Source organism: Numenius arquata, chromosome 8, assembly GCF_964106895.1.
Source record: "Numenius arquata chromosome 8, bNumArq3.hap1.1, whole genome shotgun sequence".
Taxonomy (NCBI): Eukaryota; Metazoa; Chordata; class Aves; order Charadriiformes; family Scolopacidae; genus Numenius; species Numenius arquata.
The window spans coordinates 22,778,634-22,801,886 of record NC_133583.1 but is presented as its reverse complement, the minus strand read 5'-3'; the positions used below and the strand labels follow the sequence as shown (position 1 = coordinate 22,801,886).

At 44.8% G+C, this 23,253-nt stretch overlaps 1 protein-coding gene across 1 annotated transcript in view; it reads right to left on the bottom strand.

Moving 5' to 3' along the window:
• FBLN2 (fibulin 2) overlaps positions 1-23,253 on the bottom strand; it is a 104,826-nt gene that overhangs the window by 67,930 nt on the left and 13,643 nt on the right. The window contains exon 2 of the mRNA XM_074151448.1: positions 7,064-8,527. Coding sequence (XP_074007549.1) covers positions 7,064-8,444 — 1,381 coding nt within the window. The 5' untranslated portion in view covers positions 8,445-8,527. The remainder of the gene's footprint in view (positions 1-7,063; positions 8,528-23,253) is intronic.

Below are 23,253 nucleotides of genomic sequence, written 5' to 3'. Positions count from 1 at the left end.
AGCACCGAGGTGAGTGAGGGAAGGGGTCCAGGAAGAGCTTGTGCATCAGAAGCTGCGAGAGGATCAGGCCCTCACATGTCATATGTGGTATTTTTTAATCAGGAAATAAACTGCTGTATTTTTTCCTTTTCCTCCTAAACTGCATCCAGCTACCCAGTAGGGTGTGAATGCCATTTTTTGGCAGAACTGCTACATCTATTTTGTGTTTCCCTTTTAAAATGCTTCTTAATTTTTTAGTGTTTTATTCCTCTTCTTTCTGTAAGTATCCCACTCATGCTGCCTTCCTCTATAATCTTACTCCGAACTGTAACTACCAAAGAGACAACGCTGTCACCTGGGGCTGTAATCCATGCCCACTCACGCTTACTGGCCCAGAGGCTTTTTCTCCCCACACTCCACTCTCCGGAGGTTTTTATTTTTATTCCTCAGTTATCCTAGTTTCGAGGGCTCGAAGCTGCTTTCTTCCTGTTGCAGAGAGAACAGAGACGAAGTAGACAACACAGGATGAAGCAAGTAAATGCGAAAGAACACTTCACCCGATACCAAAAAATACAAAGTAACTGCAAAGAGTTTGCGTTTCTGAAGCACCATCCACAGAATTCTCCCACCTCCGGTGGCTTTTAGGGTGGTGGGAAGAGGGATGAAGGGTCAGTGTGCTCAGGGAAATCCTTGGAAGCCCTCACCGCAGCTCTGCTTTACGGATCTCTTGTTTCCCGTTTGTTCTCAGTTAGGAAATTCAAGGCTGTCTTTCTTCATGAGCCTCAATATCAGCAAACATGCAGCAGATGAAATGTTTGAGAGCTTTACTACATCCTTAGAATTTACACGAGAACCTCCCAGTGCCTCCTACCACTAAATGCCAGTCTCACATCCACCGATCTCGGCTTGCAAATATTTACTTGGTGCAATTTACTTCAGTTTGGAGAGCAATTACCCTTATCTCTAAAAATGACCATGATAAACTCATCCACAACTGGTAAAAAATACCTCTATTCTGAAACACAATGGTTCCGGCTAGACAGAAATTGCTACTCAGCCTGCCAAAACCGGAATGCAAACCATAAAACATTCACAATGAAGCTGTTTGCTACCTGAGTTAAATTTATCCAAGAAACAGTGCTCTTGGATGCACTCAAGAAACTGGCCTATGCCAGAGCATAGGGAAATGGAAAAAAAGTGGGAAAATCATAACAAAGCTTGTCAGTAAGATCTTTAAAGATGTTTTATTCAACCCTCCCCTGTTAAGGGCATTTTTAGGGTGAGAAAATAGCAAATAAAGAAATTAAAACTCTCCCTGTTTGTTGCTCTTGCAGTACGCGACAGGGTAAGATCAATGTTTGGACAGAGTATATAAAGAGAATAGTCTCCATCAATCTCATCCCTTCCCTTGGTAAAAGTACTTAATTTACACTTTTTCAGCTGAGTAATTACCTCTACTTTACACCTACAGTTCCTTTAGGAATGGAGTCATGAGCATTTGCCACAGAAACTTCAATAGGTCTGTATGTTGCTGAAGAAAGCTGCTCTTCAGTCTATATTGAGGACTGGGCTCCCCCAGCCCCGCAGAGCTGGTGCTGCGCTTCCCACCTTGCGAAGGGAGAAACCAGCTCCCCAGAGTCACCAGTTTGCCAGCAGGTTTGCAGCAGGGCCCATGTCTGTGACTGCGCCCTCCCTGGGGGCCACGCTGCCCCAGCGAGCCGTCAGTGCAGGCCTGGCCTCACATGGCACCTGGAAAATCAGCAAAATGCCTGGTTCTGAAAAGCTCAGAGCAGCCAAAAACGGAGAGGGGGAAAAATTCCCCAAAGAAATGGCAATGCTCTGGACTCCAGAGCAAAGACGCTACATGGATCATCTCAGCTGCCTGCTGTGAAATACAGTGCAGTATTACATCTCCTATATGCTTGTCTCTAACAACAGCAGCTTTTTAGATGCTGAGTTATTTCCATCCCTGGGCTGGGCACAGCTGAGCACATCCCCAGGGCAGCCTCCTCTCCCGGGGACCAGCCCGCGCCTCGGCCAGAAGGGAACCAGCCTGTCCCAGCCTCACAGGGTCATCCTGAAACACAGACGAAAAAACAAGCGCAACATGTGAAAGAATCAAAACACAAAATTCATCCTTCCTGGGCACCAAAGTACTCCACGTTGTTTCCACCCTTAGATTACATCAGAGATTTGGGAGATGAAAACTCAGCTACATATAAAACCAGAGCAAGATACATAAAATATAAGTAATGAAGCCAGGTTTTTAACCAAAGGCATCAGGGATCCAACCACAGCTGAGTCCCGGTGCCAGGATACAGCTAATAAGAAGAACAAATGCAATAGCCATCGAACTTGGGCTGAATTTTTAGGGGCAGCAAATGTTTCTGTGAAGCCTCCCCTGCTTTTCTAAAGTCTAGAGAAAAAGAAAGACTAAAAAAAACCCATAAATATGTAGAACGTCCCTACAGTCACAAAAAGTGACTCAGGAGCCTAGATAAATTCACGTTTCCAGAAAAAAAAAAGCAATTAGGATGAAATCTAAATAACCGTACTGATGATTTCACGGAAGGAAAACCCAAAATAAAGAAAATCTGTCTGCATAGACACACTGATAAGAAAACCAGGAAAATTCAATTAAGTGCAAAAGCCCCAAACAATCCCCTACCCCAGCCCTCCTCTCTGAGACAGCCACTGCTGGAAAGGCACAGCCAACTCCAGCCCCTGCATCCGTCCTCCCTGCACACTGCGACCCTCGGCGATCACACAGCGGCCAGAACACCCTCCTCAAGCTGTGGGCAACCACCTCCGCACCCCACAACACCCTGCTGAGAGCTGGTGGGACAAAAATCTGTGCTTCTGGGAGCCCACGGGCAGGGCAGGGTGTGGAGAGTGGCCGGTGAGCACCTCATCGTGTAAGGGGAGACCTTCTCACTCTCTACAACTCCCTGAAAGGAGGGTATAGCCTGGGGGGGGTCAGTCTCTTCTCCCAAGGAACAGGCGATGGGACAAGAGGAAATGGCCCCAAATTGCGCCAGGGGAGGTTCAGATTGGATATTAGGAAAAAATTTTACATGGAAAGGGCTATTAAGCCTTGGAATGGGCTGCCCAGGGAAGGGGTTGAGGCACCATCCCTGGAGGTACTTAAAAGACAGGCTGACACAGAGCTTAGAGACATGGTTTAGTGAAGGGTTTTATCAGAGTTAGGTTGATGGTTGGACTAGATGATCTTAAAGGTCCCTTCCAACCTAGGAAATTCTATGATTCTATTCTATCATTCTACATGTTTTGGGACATAGTGACTCGGTGCCTGAGCAAGGGCTGTGTGAGAAACTGGACGTGTCTTAATCGCACCCTCGGAATCATTGTGAACCCCTCCTGGACCAATTGGACCGGGACCTAATGGACTGGTTCACATGGCACCCCAAAGAGCTGGATGGGACCTGAACACTGTTTTGGGGCCACCCATGTGCAGCCTCCGAGGAAAAGCCCAGCTGCAGCCCGAGGTGCAGCATCACCCTGCTGCGAGAGTGGCAGCCTCATCAGGAAACAGCCAAAAGGCCTCACAGGTTTTAAAAATTCAGTGATTGATGCCGTTTACATCATGCTGCTGATTCTTGAGGGGAGAAAAGTAGTTATATGGCAATTTTGGTAGATTATGCCATTTTATAGTTAGAAATACATGTACAAAATTTATGTTTTCATTCTATAGCTGAAGGCAAAATTAATTTTTCTTTCAAGTCTGACTAATATCTTCACCCACCCTCTATCACTGGTTCAGGAGCCACTGAAGAGACAGAAGATGTATGTGTTTTATTACTTGAAACATACGGATCTACTCACATGAGTCACAACCATGTCAATTAAAACAACACCACCACGACAAAGTGAAAATCCAGCAGTCCCTAGGCATGAGTGCCGGCCCTCGTCACACCAAGGAAAATTCCTGATTTTTGGAGAAGGTTCTGTAGTTCCTTTACAGCCTGTACAGATCTGCTTCCACCAACTATTCCTCATGGGAATGGTGGGGTGGAGTGGGGCTGCCTGGCCAGGCCCCACTTGCCAGCGGCTGTGGGGTGACGCACGTGGTGCAGTGACACTGGCACTCGCTCCCAGGACATGCAGCAACTCCCTGGGCCCCAGAACCTCAGAGCTGCACTGTCTACAGCCAGAGAGTGCTATGCTCCCCAGGGCTACTTATTTTCATTTCTACTTCTAGAATATTAAAGGAAATGAGATATATATATAAAATATAATATATATACATATATCTCAGCTAAGGCAAAAATGGCATCCAGTGATTTCCAAGCCTGCTTCCATAGGCTAGGCAATTCATGCCTGACATGACATCCATCACATTTGCTCCTCACTGACAGGGATCCCAACCTAATCCAAACCCCAACCAGACCTGTGTCTGACAAGCAGTTCCCAGGAATCACAGACTGGAAACTGCCCAAGGAGACTCTAAAATGTAGTAGTTAGCTCTGCTGCTACGAGAGTTGGGGTTGCTGCTCTCTCTGCTGAGAGTGTTGGTTGATAAGAAGCTCAACATGAGCCAGCAACATGCGCTGGCAGCCCAGAAACAACCTGCATCCTGGGCTGCATCCACAGCACGTGGCTAGCAGGGTGAAGAGGGGGATTCTGCCCCTCTGCTCTGCTCTTGTGAGACCTCACCTGGAGTACTGCGTCCAGCTCTGGGCCCCCAACATAAGAAGGGCATGGACCTGTTAGAGTGAGTCCAGAGGAGGCCACGAAGATGATGGAGCCCCTCTCCTACGAAGACAGGCTGAGAGAGTTGGTGTTGTTCAGCCTGGAGAAGAGAAGGCTCCAGGGAGACCTTAGAGCCTCTTCCAGTCCCTAAAGGGGCTCCAGGAAAGCTGGGGAGGGACTCTTGATCAGGGAGGGGAGCCATAGGACAAGGAGGATAACGGTTTTACACTGAAAGAGAGGAGATTTAGATGAAGTCTCAGGAAGAATTCTTTGCTGTGAGGGTGGTGAGAGCCTGGCCCAGGTTGCCCAGAGAAGCTGTGGCTGCCCCATCCCTGGAGGGGTTCAAGGCCAGGCTGGATGGGGCTTGGAGCAACCTGGTCTGGTGGGAGGTGTCCCTGCCCAGGGCAGGGGGTTGGAACTTTAAGGTCCCTTCCAACTCAAGCCATTCTATGATTCTAAGATTCTAAACACTTTCACCCCAACAGGCTTTCTTAAAACCTCTCCTTGAAACTTTCAGCATGGTCTACCCATCTTTCCTTTTTGAGAGAAAAAAAAAAAAACAAATGGCAATTTAATTTTAAATAGGTTGTTTTTAAGCTACATCAGAAAATAGGTTATTGCACATTAGTCCTAACTCAGAGCCATGTATTATGCACAGCCATGATGCACAGCTCAGGTCAGATTTTGTGCCAGGCTGCAAAAAATATAGGGGAAGAGCTTTGTGCTTAAGTGGCATGGTCATACTAAGCAACGTAAAATCTGACTACAGATGAACTCAGTGCACCACGTAGGAAAATGCTTTTTTGTCACTTGCATTTGCAGAGAGCAGATGAAGATGTTACGGACAGATCCTCTTATTCAGGTTACATAAACTGGAAGGCTGGAATCAGTTCACTGCTTCCCCAGGATAACCAGCCAGTCCCCCTGGTTTGATTCATCTTTCACATAACGAAAGGAGCTAAAAGTAAAATACAACAGGCATCCGCGAAGAGAAGGTGGCATAGAGGTTAGGCGTGGAGCACATTAACTATCTATTAAATAATTTTTTTAAGTCTACACTTCCTAATGGCATGGGATGTGTGCTGATTGAACGTTTTCTCAAGTCAAGGCATTGCATTCAAACACCGCTGCCTGGTTTACCCCTATGATGCAGTGAGGGTCTTCTGGTAACAGTTTCTAGAGCATTGTTTCGGTGAAATCAAGAAGTCAAGGTCTGACTTAGATTATAGCTGTTATCATTGATTGTAAGGTCAACATTTACAATAAAAACATAAGCGGAAGACAAAGGCTACCATCTCCATCCATGGACCTCGTACATCTTTTGTATGTCAGTCACGAGGTGCTGTTTGTATTGGGACCTAGAGTCTCAACTCCAGATCTGCTCTCCTCCTATCTCCCCTCAAACTTCTTGAGTTGATAGACCAGTCAGCTCAAAATGTTTAAGGGCTACCTAGATAACCCAGGAGGAAATATCACCATCTAGGGAGTAATCAGTATTCTCTACTCAGACTGCAAGTATTATACATCGGAATCTCATGAGAACATTTTGTGCCACATCTTGAAAAAGGAGATATTACTCTTGATTTGATGAAAAATGAATTGGAAATATGAGCTGTGCATGTGCTAATTTATAGCGATGAAGTTTGCATTCATTACAGTAATGAGCATTGCATAAAGCGTATAATCAACATTCACTGCAGATGTCAAGAGGAATCCAGAGGCAGCGAGGAATTACGTACACTTCCCACAGTTGATCATAAACATCATAAACTTCCAGCCCCCAAAAAACACCAAGCAAGAGGCAGTCCTTTTTCTCCCTACTAGTCCTCAGGGGTATTTGAGTGTATCTATCAAGTTCTTGCACTAACGAGCTCAGACAGCCTTTCAACCATAGGATAAATATTACAACAAGTGCTGTAAATATTTTTGTAGTAGAAGCACAACTGTTTCACTTCCTCCCCAGCAAAAGACAAAAGCTACAAATGTGATTACATTCAGTTGGTAACTGGAGGATCCAAGCAGATAACTAATTAAAACCTTGTGTAGAGTAAGATGTTTCTCTAACATCACATTAGAAATTAAAAGCAAGTAATGGAAGGAAAAAGTCGGGCAAATCATTTAACAAATCATCATGTGAAATAATAAAATACCAGAAAACACCATCCAGAGTCTGCAAAATCAAAGCAAGGTAGGCAAGAGTGAAATGGTATCTATTACGTCAAATGCAACACAAACCATCTTGTGAAAGAGATGAAAGAAGGTTTGTTTGATTTCATGCCCACGTGGAGCAGTAAGAAGAACAAAACAGTGGCTATGCACCAATGTTCTGATGAGTAAATGCTCTCTAGACATCTACACTACAAGCAGTTCTTACCTTCTGGCAACCTGGGGTTAGCGTGAATGGAGTTGGGGTCCCCGTCTTCCTCGGGATGGTACCGATAAAGTGTCTGTGACTGCTTTTGGGATGACTGACTGCGGTCTTCCTTCAGAGCAACAGGGGGGGAGGTTGTTGCGCTGAACTTTACCTTGGGGAAAGCATTTGCCTCGTGCGTTTCATGGGAAGATTTTGACCAACTCGGCTCTGTTAAATTCCCCTCTTCAAAGCCTACAGACATGCTGTTCCCCGGGTCTTCCTTTCTGGCATGCTTTTTTATTTTAGAGTGGGGGACTCTTTCTTGCTCATGCCTCTCTTTGTCCCCTGGCTTCCCCTTTGGTCTCCTCTCTGGTTCCTCCAGGTGCCTGGGTGTCTCAGTGGTGGCCGTTGTGTGCTCCAGAGGAGCACTGATTGTTAGTGGTGTTTCCTTGTGTGTCACTTGCTGGAGGGATGCTGCAGTGGTGCGAGGCACCCTTTTTCTCTCACTTCTTTCTGTGGCACTGCGAACTTCAGAGGGGACCATAGCCACCGGTGTGGTGAGTGGCGCAGCTGTTTCCTCGGCGTACAGATCGGCCGGAGCTGAAGCTGAAGGAGCAATGCTGGCTGGTAGGTAGTCGTAATCCTCATTTTGCTCTTGACTGATGCTCTCTTGCTCTAGGTGGGACGAATAACTCCTGTATTTTTTTGGAGACTCCACCTGCGTGTTGTCTCCTTCTGGTGCCTCCTGGTCGTAGCTGTAGGGATCATCATAGTGCCTCTCTGGTTCACTGTCGTCAGCATCTATCGGACTTGCAGTATTTAAGGCGAATGCGTTGCAGTCTGGAAGCTGGTAGCACATCAGCTCACCACCAGCGTTCGGGCAATGGCAAACCTTGCAGGGGGGCATGTGAAAGGTGTGCCCTGCCACGTACTTCTGGCCCTCATGGAGGCAACCTATTCTCCCACACTGAGGACAGCCATCAGCTGGCACCACCGCGTCGATGCAGTTGGGGGGCAGCTCTGGGCACAGCATGAACTGGCAGCTGATCTTGCCTCCTCCTTTAGGGCACGAGCACTCGGTGCTTCCAAAGTCCACGAAGTAAGACTGCCCTTCGGGCACTTTGCCATTGATGAAGCCCACGTTGACGCAGTCGTAGTACTGGTAGCCTTCGCAGGTGCAGCCGTGCTGCAGGCACGTGGCACAGCACTCGCCAGGCTCCAGGACATCCTCAATGCAGTTGTCCAGGGGCTGGCACTCGGTGCCCGTGCAGTCCCTCTGCGCACGGGAAACGCCGGTCCACAGTAGCACAAGGAGGATGGCACTCGAACAGCTCAGCTGCCAGCTCTGGTACCTACCCATAGTCTTCCCAAACAAATACAGCTTCACTCCAAACTTCCACATGTAATTATTTTTTTTTTCCTAGAAGGCCGTAGATTCAGCTCCAAATCTTCAGTGTTTTCCCAAGTTACCTTTTCTCATGGATCCTAGAGTTATGAAAGAAAACTCTGTTAAAGACTATACTCAGCACATATCCTGTTAAACATTAGAGGTCTTTAAAAGTTGGGACAAAATCCAACATCTGGAAACCCAAGTACGAAATTAATCATAATGTCTTCCAAGCATTGTAGGCACTAAGTCTGGAGTTGCATGCTTCCCCCCCACCCCTGTTCTGAAAAAGAAAGAAAGAAAGAAAAAGAAAAAAGGTTGTGACTGTTCTTTTTTGAATCTGTTCACAAAATGTACATATATTTCAATTAAAAAAGGCTTTTATACTTCAATGGCTTTTTGTTAATCTTTCTAGCTAAAAAGAGAAAGATTTTTTGGCAGATAAGAAGTAAATGCACAGTTCTTCCTCTGCAGATGTAAGTTTAAGATAAGTATTCTTTATGTTTCAATTACAAAGACCCAAACCTTAAAGATCTTTCTTAGACAAAACTTAGCCTTGAGACGTGAGAATTTGTCTGTACACATGTTAACTCAAAATAAGAGGAGTTTTTTTCTGCCTCCTTCCCTCACTTAGCAATCTTTTGCACTTCAGTCTTCGGCATTAGCAGTCGTTTTTTTTTGCCCCAGCAGTGCTAAAATAGAACTTCTTTGTATATTGCGGTTACTGTGTGGTTAAACATCGTATTAGCTATCCTGTAATACATATTAGAGGCCGGATCCTCAGCTCACAGAAGTTGGCACAGCTCCACAGCAGGCCTGTAGCGCACAGAGGGATCCGCTCTGACTTCACTGGAGTTACAACTGTATGTGCAGTGGAGGTTCACACCAACTGTGGATACACCACTAATGCTTTATAGTGAATTACTACACTATGAACAGGAAAAAAATAATATATATATACATATATATAAAAGAATTGTCTTAATAACACTTTGTTAAAATGCATTGAGGAAAAGAAAGTAGTTTGCTTTTTAATTGCTAACCCCCTTGACCCTAGAAAAGCTTAAGAGTTAAAGTAAATCAGCTGTTGTCCTTTAGATCAAAAGCAAGGTCAAAAAGCTACACAATCAACATGGAAAAGTAGTTAGAAAAATGTTTGCCTATAGAATTTTATAGAATTAGCAATCTGATTATTTTTCCAGAACCCCTCCCATCATCACAAAATAAAGACCCTAAAACATTTCTCTAGGGGGTAAAATGTAGTCACATCACCAAGAACAATAAACCACACACGCAACAGGAATCCTGCCAGAGAATTCATTCAGAAAGATTACTTCTCCCATTCAAACTGGGCTCCCAACGAGTCTGCTTCGGCACTGCTGGAAAGCAGCCAGGCCGTGGGAAAAGCGTGCCTGTTCTGATAAGATATGGACAAACTGTGCTAAGAATTTCCACAGTTCTGCCCTGGAATTTGAATTACTTCAGTACATTGTACAGAGATAGAACTCTTACAAATGTAGGTCTTCTATTACTGATTTGAGTATATTAGTTGAGTGTGCTAAAGGATACTAATTGAAGGAAAGATAAAATTGCCAGAAAGTATAATAATGGCTTGGAAGGATCTCACTTTTTCAGAACTGCTCTCAAAATTAGGATATTTCATATGAAAGAGAATTTTCAATACATGATGCTGAAATTAATTCTTCAGAATCCAGCCTGGGAATTAATAATTTATCCTACTTTCAGCAGCTTTTCCAGATAATCCAAATTTGTAATCATTACAAAGCATTAGCTGGGACATAATGAAAGGAAGGACAATTAAAGATAAGCTGCTTCTGTAAGGGTCCCACAGCAGGATTTTGTCAGCATCCCCTCCCATTGGTACCTCCTGGCTTTAACGCTTCAGCGCATGTAAGTCCCTTGGTCAAACTGTGCTCGCCAGAGCACTGCCGGTGGCAGCTGAGCACTGCTCTTGCCTGCATCTCCCTCTCCCACATCGGTGCCTCCCAGGCTCAGAAAGCCCCGGGACCCCGATATGGGCCGCTTGGGTGTCATCACCCCAGGTCTGGCCATGAAGGTAGGGCACAGCGTTACCTTGGTAATCAGCACCCGGGGGCCACCTAAAGGGCACCCACTGTATACCCAAACAGCAACTGCCCACAGTCAACTCCTGCTGTCCTGGTGCAGCAGAGCCCCTGGGGTAAATGTGACAATGGGAGGAGGACAGCCTGTGAACGGTGTTTGCCTGCCTTCCCAAAACAAGCACTCACTCCTCAGGCATAAACTGGAACTCCCAGCAACAAACCCCCGAATTACCTGGGATCCTTACGCAAGAAGCAGAAAGCCAGTCACGCTTGATATCTAGCATGTCTGGAAGTTCAAGTCACAGCTGAGGACAGTCCTGTTTTCGTGAAAGGAGCCGCTCCACTGCCCTCCCCTGTACGGTTACCTCCTCCCCTGCCCTTATCTCCTCCCCTCCTCATCTGCACCCCCTTTCTGTCCAAGGGTTTGTTTGTTCACCCAGGTCACCTCCAGTTTTTCCTCTGTTCCTCTCCTTGCTCCCTTGCCTCTCGCCCACGGAGAGCTCGCAGCCCCTCTCCCACGAGCCCTGGCCCTGCTCCCCGCCTCTCACACTTTCTGCTCAATGCCTTACTCAGTCCCTCTGTACCCTCTCTCTTTTGATCATTTCCACATCCCTCAACATTTGGTTTCTCAAACTACCAACCTCAAACTGATAAGGCAGAAATCCTTATAAACCCTTTTTCTGTCGATAACACCACTATCTTCCCTATCCTCAGGCTCCCTTCCTTCATCAGAGGCACCTTGTTTCTGGTGTAATGATTCCAACAAAAGTATCTCTTTTTATTCCTTTAAACCATTGTATTTTCCCTGTGCTTTTCTCCATCTGTTCCCCACACCCATCATTTCCCCACCACCCCATAAACTTGCATATCAAAGAAAGAGTCTCTAGTTCAGGCACAGAGAAAAAACAGCTTTGAGCGAAGCACACAGACACGACTATTGAGCCCCCCTGAGAAAATGCATCCCTCCAAAGAGAGTGTGTGTGCTCTTGCCAGCCCACGCAGCTGATGTGCAACTGCCTCTGGATCTATGCCCTTTCCCAATGCTGGAACGATGCTCTGGGGACAGCAGCTAATTACTTGGTAATGGCATCAAAAGCTGGAGCTGTGAAATTAAGGTGTCTATACCAAGAGGTTAAAAAATGCAGTCTCTCCAGAGGATAGGGGAGTTTAATATCAGCAGATATTATTGCAATAATCTGTTTCCATTAACTATTTTAATGCTTCCTTTAATGTCCTTTTACACAACTGGGATAATACGCAAGGGCTTCACCTAAATGAGAACTGGATCTTTTTACTCTTAACTCTGTGCTTTCCCCGCTCTTATCAGTGTCATTGACTTTTGCTGCTCAGTTGGGTGGGATGTCACAATAAATTAAGCCCTGCACACCTAAAATAAAGGTCTTTCAAAGTCTCTGTTCAAAGCTTTACAGAGCTCTACAGCAAGATAACCCCGGTGTCAGCCCAGTCCTCAGGCAGTGCTTCATGACCCAGGCGGCTTCAATTTCTGTCCTTCGTGGGGTTTCTAACCTGCTGTGCTGCATCTCCTGCTCTCCTTAGGTTCAGGTGCTGACCCTGTTGGCTTTAGTGGGGTTGTACTGGGCCACTGTTGAAGTAGTTGTTGCCAGTTGTGCGCACACAGTCGTCCTGAGAAAGCATGAGTGCCCATGGAAGGGATCGCAGAATCACAGAATGGTATGGGGTTGGAAGGGACCTCTGGAGACCATCTGGTCCAACCCCCCTGCCAAAGCAGGTCCACCTAGAGCAGGTTGCAGAGGAACATGTCCAGGTGGGTTTCTGGATTGGGACTAAGTCCCTCAAAGTCAACAGAAGTAAACCTGAGAGGTAAATCAGCAGTAAATAGAGGATGGTCAGACCACAAAGGAGTTCCTTATTCCTCAATTCCTTCTTTAAAAATCACAGAATCATAGAATCATCCAGGTTGGAAGAGACCCTTGGGATCATCGAGTCCAACCATCCACCCTACACTACAAAGTTCTTCCCTATATCATATCCCCCAACACCACATCTAAACGTCTCTTAAACACATCCAGGGATGGTGACTCAACCACCTCCCTGGGCAGCCTGTTCCAATGCCCGACCACTCTTTCTGTGAAAAATTCTTTCCTAATGTTCAGTCTAAACCTACCCTGCTGGAGCTTGAAGCCATTCCCTCTCATTCTGTCATTAATTACCTGTGCGAAGAGACCAGCACCAACCTCTCTACAGCGTCCTTTCAAGTAGTTGTAGAGAGTGATGAAGTCTCCCCTCAGCCTCCTCTTTCCTAGGATTTCCTAGGAATCATCTAGGAAAATGATTCCTAGGAAAGGCAAAGCAACTACACCTTATGGAAAACCAGTTTAAAAAAGTAGGAGGCCGAATGAACATGAACTCCAGGCACATATCTTCATGGAAAAGGAATGAGAATGGTTCACGTTGCAGATGAAATCAGTGTCTGTGTGACAGGCCATCCAAGGCTAACAGCAGCAACCATCAAAATTATAACTAGCACTGGCTGAAAAACATCATATTCCTGTCTCCTGGCAGGGGAAGCGAGTAGAACAAAACAAGATTTCAAAATGCTTACTTCAATTCAGTTTGGGGCCCAAAAGTTATAAATTCTGACATTTTTACAAAACAATATACTCAGAGTGATTTACTTCAATCAAAGCCATAACATAAAGCCGAAAGGAAGAATGTTGACTTGATTAAAACAGTTCAGCTGTATTACTTCAAAATGTTGATGAAACCAGTGTGTTCCCACAGATCTACACATTTTAAATGTGCAACTTCTTTAAATTAAGAGGAGTATTTTATTGGGAGATTCTTTTTCCAGATGGTTTCATTTCAGTGCTGAACCAGAAAGCTTATTCTAGGTAAGCAGAGGTGACACTTTCCCTCAAAGGCTTCACACAAACATGGTCTTTCTGTGTGAAGGTTGCCCCGAGACGGCAGAATAACTGCAGGTGTGCACGTGTGGGAGAGATACCCCAGGATCAAGAGCACTCTTTCAAACGTTCACTGACTGAAAAGAGGCAGCCATTTATAAACACAAAGCAATAAATAGAATAAATTCAGCCCACTGCAGAGGAGAACACCTGCATGAGAACCCACTGACTTCCAGCTTTGAAGATGTACCTGTGATTTAACCAGCTGCAGATCCCTGCAAATGGGTTTAGATAGAACAATCCTCTGTCCTACCTCTCAACTTCTCTCTAAATTGCCCTTTGCAAGAATGGTGAAAACAGAAATGCTGTTTTGATGTACATCTCCTTTAGAACAGTGTTCAGGGCCAGATGCAAGCCTGCTGGGAAACTGGAAGGCGGCAGACAGTTGTGAGGTTCCTCCTGTCTCAGGTACTGGGAGCACTCTCCCTGCGGGGGTTGCTCACTAAGTTTGCCCATTTATCTATGCCCAGGCTTCATGCGTACAAGGACAGGCGTCTGTCTATGCACTAACCCACAGAGCTGCTCTGAAAGGTTCTCCTGGTCTCCCAGTGCTACCCAGTCCAAACTGGCTCTCCAGGCGCAGGCTGCACATGACCAGGGACCAAACACAGCCCTGGGCTACGATGTTGAATCTCTACCACGTTGGCGAAAGCCTTGCAAAAAGCACAGTAGTAGGCTGAAGAGCATGTGCATGCCCCCGCTGAACAACAGGGCTAACATATTTCGCCAGGCTGTGTATTTTAGCACTTCTCCCCAGCCAGACCTCTCTGGTCTGTGGCAGCTGCCAGCAGCTCTTCAATGGCTGCAGTCATAGTTTAGACTAAGGGAGGAAGAAGGGAGGGGATGGAAGCAAATATCAATTTAAAAACAATCCCTTTTAAATGCAAGAGAAAATGGAAGTTTGTTGAGAGATCTTTTTTGTATGAAAAATACAAAAAAAAAAAAACCCTAAGCTGGGTAGCTCCGGGCTCAGTTGTGCCAGGCGGTGGATTAGCTCTTCCTTTCACACCCTCTCAATCCGGAAACTTGTGATCTCACCAGCGCTGGAAGGGATCGCTGCTGGCTGCTCCCAGCACATCTCGCTAGCAGAGGTAACCAGACAGATGAATGAAAAAGTGGAGAAGAGTTTCCTTTACTGCTCTTATGCAACACACACAGTGCACAGAGCCAGTCACTGCTGCCTGCTAATTAACGAAACTGGAGATGAGCTGAAGCCTTCTCATTCTGGGCACCGGGGTCCAGGAGAAAGAGAAGAAGGGCAGGATAAACCCCAGCATAAATCCAAATTCAATCAGCTGCTTTTTCTTATCGAAAGTAAAGCACGAGATGCTTAGTCACTTCAGTGTTGTCAACACTCCAGTTCTTGGCAAAATCAGCCCTCTTTCAGAAGTCATAGCTTTTGCAGGCGGTTTTCCTCAGCTTTATTTTCAATAAGACATCAGTTACTCTTAATGCCCTTTCATGGAAAAGCTTAAAAAATGGACATTTGGGAGTCTGGAGGATCATTACTTAATCCAACAGAGAACTCAAAGAGTGGGACAAACAAGGAGCAAGCAGCACGGTATCAAAACTCACGCGGTTTCCCAAGAGCAGCTCCGATAAGACCTCCCTTCCCAGCAGAAGCGCCCCCGGGCAGAGATGCTCCCGACGCTCTCCAGGACATTCCCCACGCTCAGATCCAAACAGGAACCTGACAGGCTGCAGTAATGGAAAAGCATCGCCCAACGTATTTCAGCTGAAGCAGCCAAGCATTAGCAATAGTGAGCAGGCAGCTCTGGGACGTATTCTTCCAGAATGTACAGCTTTTGAAGCCATTTCTGAAGTCCTGGAGAGTGAAGGCAGCCTTTTCTCAAGCGAATGACGGGGCAGAGCTGAGGAGGGGAGGATCATATCTTGGGTCTATTGTGTCAGTGCTCCCCCTCGCCCCAGACCAGCCCAAAATATCAGGGCAGGTACTTGGCTCACTGAAGACTGAAATTCTGTGTCATTGGGAGTCACCGCTGCAGCAGATCCAAAGTGACTCAGTGGGAGGGTGGCAGCTGCAGAGGAGCGAGAGAGAAACGACTCACATGGGGGAAAGGAGGGGAACAGAAACCCCATCCCGCCCAGTGCACGTGGCTGGTCCTCGTCCCAGCCCTGACACGCTGGCAATGGCAGCGCTCCGCAAAGGGGCTGTGTGGGACAGGGGGACTAGAGCAGCTGAAAAGTGCTACTGAGTCTGACAAACCAACGGAGACTCCGTTTCCCTCCGGGAGATGCAAGTGCGGCGCCCGTGCACGGGAGGCTCAGCTTGTACTTGCCACGGGGCCAGGGTCACGCAGCTCTGCTGCAGAAGCCTAACTCTTTCTTTTGAGTGAAAATAAATGTGTTTGTTATTGATACGATTTTTTCTTTTTCTTCTTTTTACATCACCAAGTTTCAGGTGACTATATACACACCTCAAAAACACAATTAAATAATCCAGCTATTTCCACAACAGCCAAAAAAATCTGGGAAAGGATTAAAGCAAACTCAGCAACAGCCATTCAAAAACGTTTCCCAAGGCACAGCCAACAAAAACTTGTCAAAGCTCATAAGTTATGAACTAATTTGCACAGAGCGAGCTCTTTTGGCAGCAGGCAGGCAGAGTGTGTCCCTCAGCTCCCCAGCACCTCAAGCAGCCGCACACACGTGGAGACAGCCTCAGAAGATGTGGCAGCACAGTCCCAGTGATGGCCCTGCCCCAGGTGCCATCACCAGCACCAGTTCAATGCTCTGGGCTCAGACAAAGGCTATAAACACCAGAAGCTGCTCTGATGGGTGAAGGAAAGAATTTTTGCTCATTTACTTGAAGAGTTGCACTTCTCCCTTCACTCTCAGGAAGAAACAAATCCCTAGTTTCCACGATGCTCCCCATTATTTAGATGCTTTTGCGTGGGAAACCCTAAGTCAAGCAGAACATGGCCCTCTATAGTCTCATAACCACCCTCTTCAAAAAGCATCCTTTCAAGGTCCTGGATTATGTTTCTCTCTCTCCTCATTTCTTTGCCTAATCTTCCTCCAGGAAGTCCTCTGCCCCTTCCCAGCGTTTCACCAAGCTCACACATTTTCAGGGCTGCTGCTGCTGCCTCTCACCAAGGAAAAAAACTGCCGCAGCCTCAAGGCCAATGGCATGCCAAATCTGAGCATCTCATTTCCATGCCCTCTGCAGTCCCCTCTCCCCATTTCTTATTTCCTCAATGAAATGACTACGATGCTACTTAGAACTTTCCGTACGCAACAGATTGAAGCTTTGGGTTTGTGCCTTTTCTTAATCCAGTCTTCTATTATGCCAGCAGTTTGAACCCCACTTCCCTAAGTGGTGACCATCAGCAACACAGATCTTCTCCTGTTGTCAGGAAACATGTTAGTTGGAGCATCTGGGCATTAAAGAGAAGCACATCTGGACACTATCTACCTATTTCAGGCAGCACTTGTAGAAACGCTGAGAATTAAGATTTCCCCACCCCCACTCTTAACATACAAATTAGGCAAAATAAAGCCTACTATTAACAGCCAGCTTAGCAAGTGGCCTTTCCTGCCCTGTGCACTGCCATGTGCCTATTTGGAAATAATTAACAACTGTTTTCATTGAGGGAAGACTGAAGGGAACCGCAACACAGTTTTCCACAGTCTACCTGTGAGGCAAAACTGCCCACCAGCCCGAGGGGCGGTTCCTCCATCGCCTGAACTTCAACCTCCGAACAGAAGAATTTGATTTGAGACTCTCCAGGGTGACTCAGAGGGGTTTGCTTCAGTCTGCCAATTAATTCCAAATGAGTGTCAAAACAAAATGTCAATACAGTAATTTTGTAGCAAATAATTTTTCAGTAAATGTGTCCTGGCCTTGTCATTGTCATGATTAATAGTGAAATTCTATCTGCTGATGAGGTGAAAATAACACACATTGTACAGTGAACATTTTATAGTCTCTTACTAATTTGGTTCACAGTTTCTCCATGACTTTTATACAGAGCTCTGTCAATGTAACTCTTTTGATCCACAACACTCACAGTTACTGTCTACATTCAGGATTCCCCTGGGAGCAGGCTGTGAATCTTGACATGTTCCCCTCAAAAGGCACAAAGATTTTTCACAATGTAGCGTAAATCCCCAAAGGACCAAAGATCAAACTGTTCTCCTTTATGACTCAATAGGATGCAAATCTGTCCCTCAAGAGAGTAAACGTGCTCTCAGTAACCAACTGTAGCAACAAACCAACTCCTTTCATTAGCTGTGCTCTGCTCCACAGCTGAGAAAATAGATATTTTGCTCTCCCAGCTGCAGAACGCACCTAGCTGAGACACGTGTGACAGTAGGTGAACTTCTGCACAGCCATTGCCCTGCCTCTGCGCTGGCTCTTAAATAAATAGCACTTGGAGACAGCACACCAGGCCATCGCTGTCACCGTTCCATACAGAGAAGGCATTCTCTGCCCTATCCCTCTGGATTAAGTCTGGGGGGGGAAAACTGGAGAAGGAAGACTCTGTAGCTTATTACATCTGGTGGATAAAATGCTAGCTCAGCTTTACCCATCACAAGCACACCCTAGCTCCACCTCACAGTTCAAGGAAATACCTCTGTCTTGAGTCACTGCCATTGAATTTTCTTTGTTACGGTACATGTTCTCAGAATTTTTAATTTACAAAATTTTCAGCCCTCTGTGTAGCCCTGAGCATGTTATTACTGCTGAAGTCATCCCAGATTTGCTATGTCTGCCCTTGACAGTGATCCTGAGAGTTTGCTGTGCTCTAATCTGAACAGAGTCTTCCTGTTAGAAGGAAGGGACACGAACAAGCAGTGCAAGTAGAAACAACTCTCCTGACCACTACTGCTACCTGTAAGGCTTATGTGGAGTAAGGCTGGCATGAACCAAAATCTTTGAGCTTCACTGCAGGACAGGTTGTGTAGGACCTCTACTGCCAGAGGTCAGTCTGTGCCTGAACCTGCCCACAAGAACCATGGATACAGGATGAAATGGACGTGTAAAAAATACCAGGGTGGATGCATCTCCCAACAGGAACTGGTACCAGTGTGACTAAATAGTCACCTCCTTTGCTCTGCCACCAACTGCTTAGCCCCATTTCTTGATTTCCCAATCCTACGGTTTTCTACAAGCCACAGAGGAGATAAGGTTTAGAAATAAATTCCAAAAAGACAGGCTGGGCTAAGGATCCAGCCTTGTAATTTTGCATTGAAAAATGTTCAGCTAATTAATCTGGTTGAGTATCTGCCCAGATATTCCTTGGTACGAAGAAGAGGAACTCAGATTTATTTCAGCGCTTGCATCTGTGTCCTCTCCCCACCCATGCCATGAGACAATGGGCTGCAGACAGAGCATATCTGTAGTAAGTGGACTGCGTGTACCATGAGGCATATTGCCAATTATAAATTAATGAAATCCAGAAAAAGCAACAGTGATCATTCCCCAGGAATGGTTTCCTCTGATATGGTGACAAACGAAATCCCGTATCAGGGTTATTACATATACCAATTAAATTCTTTAGCTAAAGCAAAAAATTATTATTTTAATGGAGGAGAAACTAGAACATTTGGTTAAAATGTTCTCACAGAAATGTTAATTACCACAGGCATTAAACAAACGGAAACCAAAGCCTACCATTTGTTGAGCACTTTGAAAAGTTTTAATGCAAAAAAAATGTGCTGGAAAGAAACCTTCAATTTTTCCTCATGAATGAAAGCAAATCCCTGTAAATGAAGATACATCTATCATGCTGCTAATCAGTCAGCAGCCGCAGATGCAATCCATCAATCAAAACTCTTCTTGCACAAACTTTCCGTAAAAGATAATGGAATTAATTTGGTTTGTTGGATACCAAAACGTGAAAAGATGCCTGCTCTGCTATTTCATCTCAGAGCCTATCATTCAGAGACAACAATAACGCCAGATGTAACTAATAGTAGTTACCCTTGCAACACCTCCCATCTTCCACCCTGTGTTTATTCTGTGCTGATCCTCAAAGACTGCAGAGAGTTGTGCAAGTGGAGCTGAGAGATGCTGTGTGACTCCCAGTTCTGGAAAGTGAACTGTCCTGAGCCTCACTGGCTGGGCAAGGCTTTGCTTCTCAGAGGCCAGCAACTCCTGGAGGTGATGGGACAAGCAGGTCAGGGTCCCACGCACCCAGCACACACCACCTGCCTGGGACCCTCAATTATACCTGCTGTAGCACACAATTATATGAACTAAACTCAATGCTGACCAGGAAGATGCTCCTACAGACAGGCAGACTCAGTACTCTGCCAGAGAAGGTCTGGATCAAGCGTGCTTTGAGCCCTGTTCTTCCTTCAAAAGATGCCAAGGGCAGTAAAGCTACCTCATTTACTGAAGAATAATATCTAGAGAAGTGTTTCAGAAGAGGCATTGTACTACATGCTGGAGAAAGTCTGGCTCGTTTCTTCAGAGATGAGACCTGTTCTCTTCCAGGCAGCAAATTCATTTATAATCAACCTGAAATAGATTCAAAGCTATTTAGGGGCCGTCATAAAACGAAGGCACTGGCTGGTACTTTGAAACTCAGAAAAACAAACTATCTAGTATTAATTCTTGCTGACAGGTTTCAACATAAACAGATATGGAAACATATAAATACACATATTTCTTGTACTCCCCTGGCATGTTTTTGCTCTGTAAGGAAGGTGAATGCAACGCACAACCCTTTTGTCTGCTGCACATGTGGAACCCTGGATCCTGAACTCCTTCCGTTGATTTCAGTGCCTTTGGACCAGATCCAAATCGTCCAAGGTGTAACCTTAATTTGGAGGAAAAATTCCTGGAGAAACGGGTTTTTTATGTATATTGTACAGAATCTCAAACTGACAAACTCAGCGATCAGAGAGTTTGCTATATGTCTAAATACATTTAGACAACTTCTGCTCTCCAATGCCTTCATGCATGTAGTGCTTGTGTTCATAATGATTTGTGGTTCTGTACCATACTTACCCTACAAACCAGGATGATATTAGAAGAGCAAGTCTTGTTTGCTTTGTAAGTTATACATTACATTTTCTGCTACCACAAGAAGCTAGTCTGGTCTGCTGTGTAAATACACAACCCATACTCCTGAAAATTTTAAGTTACTGATCATTAACAAACACAAGTAAACCCATGATAACTTGCAACTACAGGCAGAACACTTAAAATTAAAAAATCTCAGCGATCCAGAAACACTAATTCTACAAAATTTGGCTTTGTTCTAGTGGGAAACATACTATGTTTTTTAAGATATCTAACAAAATGGAAATTTTACTTTAACTGCTGCCCAGAAGAGAACAGATCTCATCACTGAAGAAACCAACAGACTTCTCCAACATTTATCAGAAAAAAGGCAGCTCCTTTCAAGTATACTGAAAAGTAAGCTAGCCCCATATTCTTGAGTAACATTTTGGGGAATTGAAAACGTTGATGTAAACTTTGCTTTTCATGTCAGGCAACACCCAGTTATTCCTCCAATGCTGGAGAGAGTATCCAGAGCAATCAACAGATGAGCGTGCTATTTTTGCCTTAAATTATGTACATGCAGGTACTCCCACTTACATAAAATGCTGATTGAATATATTTTGTATTTTACTTTATAGAGGGGCATATAATTTAAACACCGAGAATACCTCTCTTCATTTCACAACAGCTTGTTTTTGTTGAACACGCTAACAAAACAGTAAATTGAGTATGATTTTCATTACAATCAACAATACTGCAAGAAGGTGGTATTGACTAGTGAGCACAGTTTGTTTGGTCTTGGTACATTAAAATATGCATATATATGTTTTGGTCAATTTTCTCCTGGAAGAGAAGGAAGCTATTTTATTTTCCAGCTGAAGAAATCCTACAACTGTAAAGATGATTTATGCAATGGGAAAGAAATCATTAATATAACGGAAGAAGAATGAGCTGATACTCCCTCCCTTCATGCTCATTGTAAACAGTCCGGCACATGACTGGCAAGAAAAATTAAGATGACAAATTCACTTAGATGCAAAAGATAAACTGAAGTCTCCCCAAATCACAGGAAATTTGGTATAAAAAAATACCAAAAACCCAAACCAACAAACAAACCACCTAGGAAAGTAAACACAAATGATTGGGACCACAACATATCCTTCCCAGTGAAAACAGAGGTATTCCTGCTTTCCAATCTGCTCTCAAATTCCTCTGTGAGTACCTCCATGAACACAGCTGCCGAGGCCAGGCTAACGTGCAGTCGCCCGGCAGAAAGAGGCACCTGCAGAGAGCCTTCCTGTGGCACGACCCAGCCTCACCCCAGAATGATTTTAAACACTTTGGCAGCCCAGTCAGACATTCACACCCAGCTGTCTGGTTTGGAAGGCTGGGAGAGGGAAGATTTTCACCAGATTTCCAATAACATAAAGGTACTACAACTTTGCAGAATCACTTCTACAAGCAAGTTGCTGATACAGCCATCTTGGGTATTCAAAGGACCAAGGGTAAGCACAGAACAAAGGGAACCATGAATATAAATTCTCTAAAGAATGCAGGTTCAGTTTAACTTCAGTTTTCTAGAAGTTACGTTACTGATGAACTTTCCTCTACAGTCAATGGAGAGGTGGATAAAATTTCAGAGGGCAATTAATATCACTGATAATCTGGTTTAGGATGGATGGGTTGCCCCCTAGATGTGAGCTTGTCTTCACACACCATATGGGGACCTTACATGATTAATTACCTTATTTTCAGGTAGATAAAGCTGAAGAGCTTGTGATTTTTCAATTTGCAAAGGAGAGCTCTGTGGGGAATATGAATAAAACTTAGAGAATTCTACAAAAGACAGATAAACTGAAGGGGATATTCATTCACCAAATGTGGACCACAGAAGTGCAAAGGCCAGTGAGAAAAAAGCAATCATTCCTAAGGAGGCCAACCGGAAGATTCGCAGTAGAGCTCTGAAAAATCATGGATTCCATCATCCTAGCAGTTCCTGGTCATTTAGAAGAATGAAGAAGGAAAGTGGTGCAACTTCTCACAATTCTGCCACTCCTGTTTGACTTGTAAGACTGACTTTTATGGAGGGTGCAAGATATGCATCACGATGGGAGACATTCCACTCAGTTCTGTAGGGTTGGCTACATTATACATTAACGTGATAAGGACTGTCAGGATCTGGGTCTTCATTGCTTCCACGCTATTCTTATAGAGCCAAAGCTCTATAAATCAAATAAAACAGGACTTTATTGCATGGAGACAAGATGAAGACACAGCCCAACTGTCTGATTATAAATGTAACATACTCTTGTTATACACAGGCTACTGTTAGTATGTATTGACCACTGTCTTCCACGTCCTGCTAGATGAGATTTCCCATTTGGGATGTTTAACCAAAATAAATGTTCACCTTAAAATAATGCTAAGCGATAACTTTTTATGTTACCTTCCAATGCGTACTACCACCTCACCCTAGAGGCACTGGTTTTCCTTCAGTAGAGGATTTTGAGTTGTTTGACTCTACTCTGTTTATTTTACACAAATGCTATTCCTTTCTTACAGATGGATATGATCTGTTGAAGACTTGGAACATTTTATCCCATAGCAAAACTCATTCAAAAGTACCATCTGTTCTTCCTGCAGGGGCACAGTAATGCCAGAAACTGTTTAACATTCCATAAATTAAGACCATATAATGGATAGCTCATTGTTAAAGTGAATCAAGGAATCGTTTGGAACCTGATGACAGACATTTTGCTGGGATTTCGCCTCAAAAATAGTATCCAATGTATTATTTTTGGTTTGTTTCTTTAAAAACT